General features: G+C 52.0%; 1 protein-coding gene across 1 annotated transcript; it reads left to right on the forward strand.

Moving 5' to 3' along the window:
* Window positions 1–2: 2 nt before the first annotated feature.
* On the forward strand, window positions 3–559 carry LOC102759864 (mitochondrial pyruvate carrier 1; the record flags this gene model as incomplete). The annotated part of the gene is made up of 1 exon (XM_006761953.2): window positions 3–559. A coding segment is annotated over one exon (420 nt), but the record flags the coding sequence as incomplete, so codon positions are not given.
* Between the last annotated feature and the right edge of the window lie 468 nt (window positions 560–1,027).

Raw genomic sequence — 1,027 nt, forward strand, 5'->3', positions numbered from 1 at the left:
TGTGGCGGAAGGCATGGGACTACGTGAAGACCAAGGAGTTTCGGGATTATGTGACCAGCACACACCTTTGGGGTCCCGTATTCAACTGGGGCCTGCCGCTGGCCGCCTTTAAGGACATGAGGGCGTCCCCGGAGATCATCAGCAGCCGCATGACCACGGCGCTCATCTTCTACTCGCTGGCCTTCATGCGCTTCGCCTACCGCGTGCAGCCTCGCAACCGGCTGCTGATGGCCTGCCACGGCACCAACGTGGTGGCGCAGAGCGTGCAGGGCGGCCGCCTGCTCATCCACCGCTACGGCGGCGGCCTGAAGGCGGCTGCTGACACTGACACCGACACCAAAGCCGACACCAAAGCCGACACCGACACCACGGAGTGTGAGAGCGAGTACGTCTGCGACCCTGGGGATTGCGGTTTCTTCTAGGTGGCCCCGGCCCCCACCTGCAGGCCCCGACGTGAGATGCATAAAGGCTGAGACTGGCCCTATCGAACCTTGGCAGCTTGCCAGCTCCCAACTGTTATTCTTCCGAAAGACGAATAAAAGTTTGGGTTTGACTCTAAGATAGTGCAAATCTCATTTAAACCTGCAGCTTGGTTAATAAAAAATAGAAAATAGCACAGGAAAAAAAATAGAGAAAAAGATAAAGATTTGAATATCAATTGTGTAATTGTGGTGTGTGCTTTTTTGTTGTTTGTGGGGTTTTTTTTTAAGTGTGCCGCTGGAACTATAGTTCCAAGAAGGCAAGAACTTTTAGGTGTACTCTATGGCCCCAAATAACTCCTCAATAAACTTTGGTTGGATAAATACCTGGACTATAAGAAGCTATATGTGATTCCCAACTCTGTGCAGTTGATGTCAAAACCTGTGCTATATGGAATTAAGAGAAGGCAGGGAGGAGATTAGGAATTAGGTGGGTGCGGGGGAGACATGTTGGTTGGGAGCACTGAGCAGGGAGGAGAATGAGGAGGACTTGGCATGCATGCTCTAGTGAAGGCAAGGAGCTGGCAAGGTAGACCAGGTGGCTTGAA

This window comes from Myotis davidii, unplaced genomic scaffold (genome assembly GCF_000327345.1).
Source record: "Myotis davidii unplaced genomic scaffold, ASM32734v1 scaffold96, whole genome shotgun sequence".
Lineage (NCBI taxonomy): Eukaryota > Metazoa > Chordata > Mammalia > Chiroptera > Vespertilionidae > Myotis > Myotis davidii.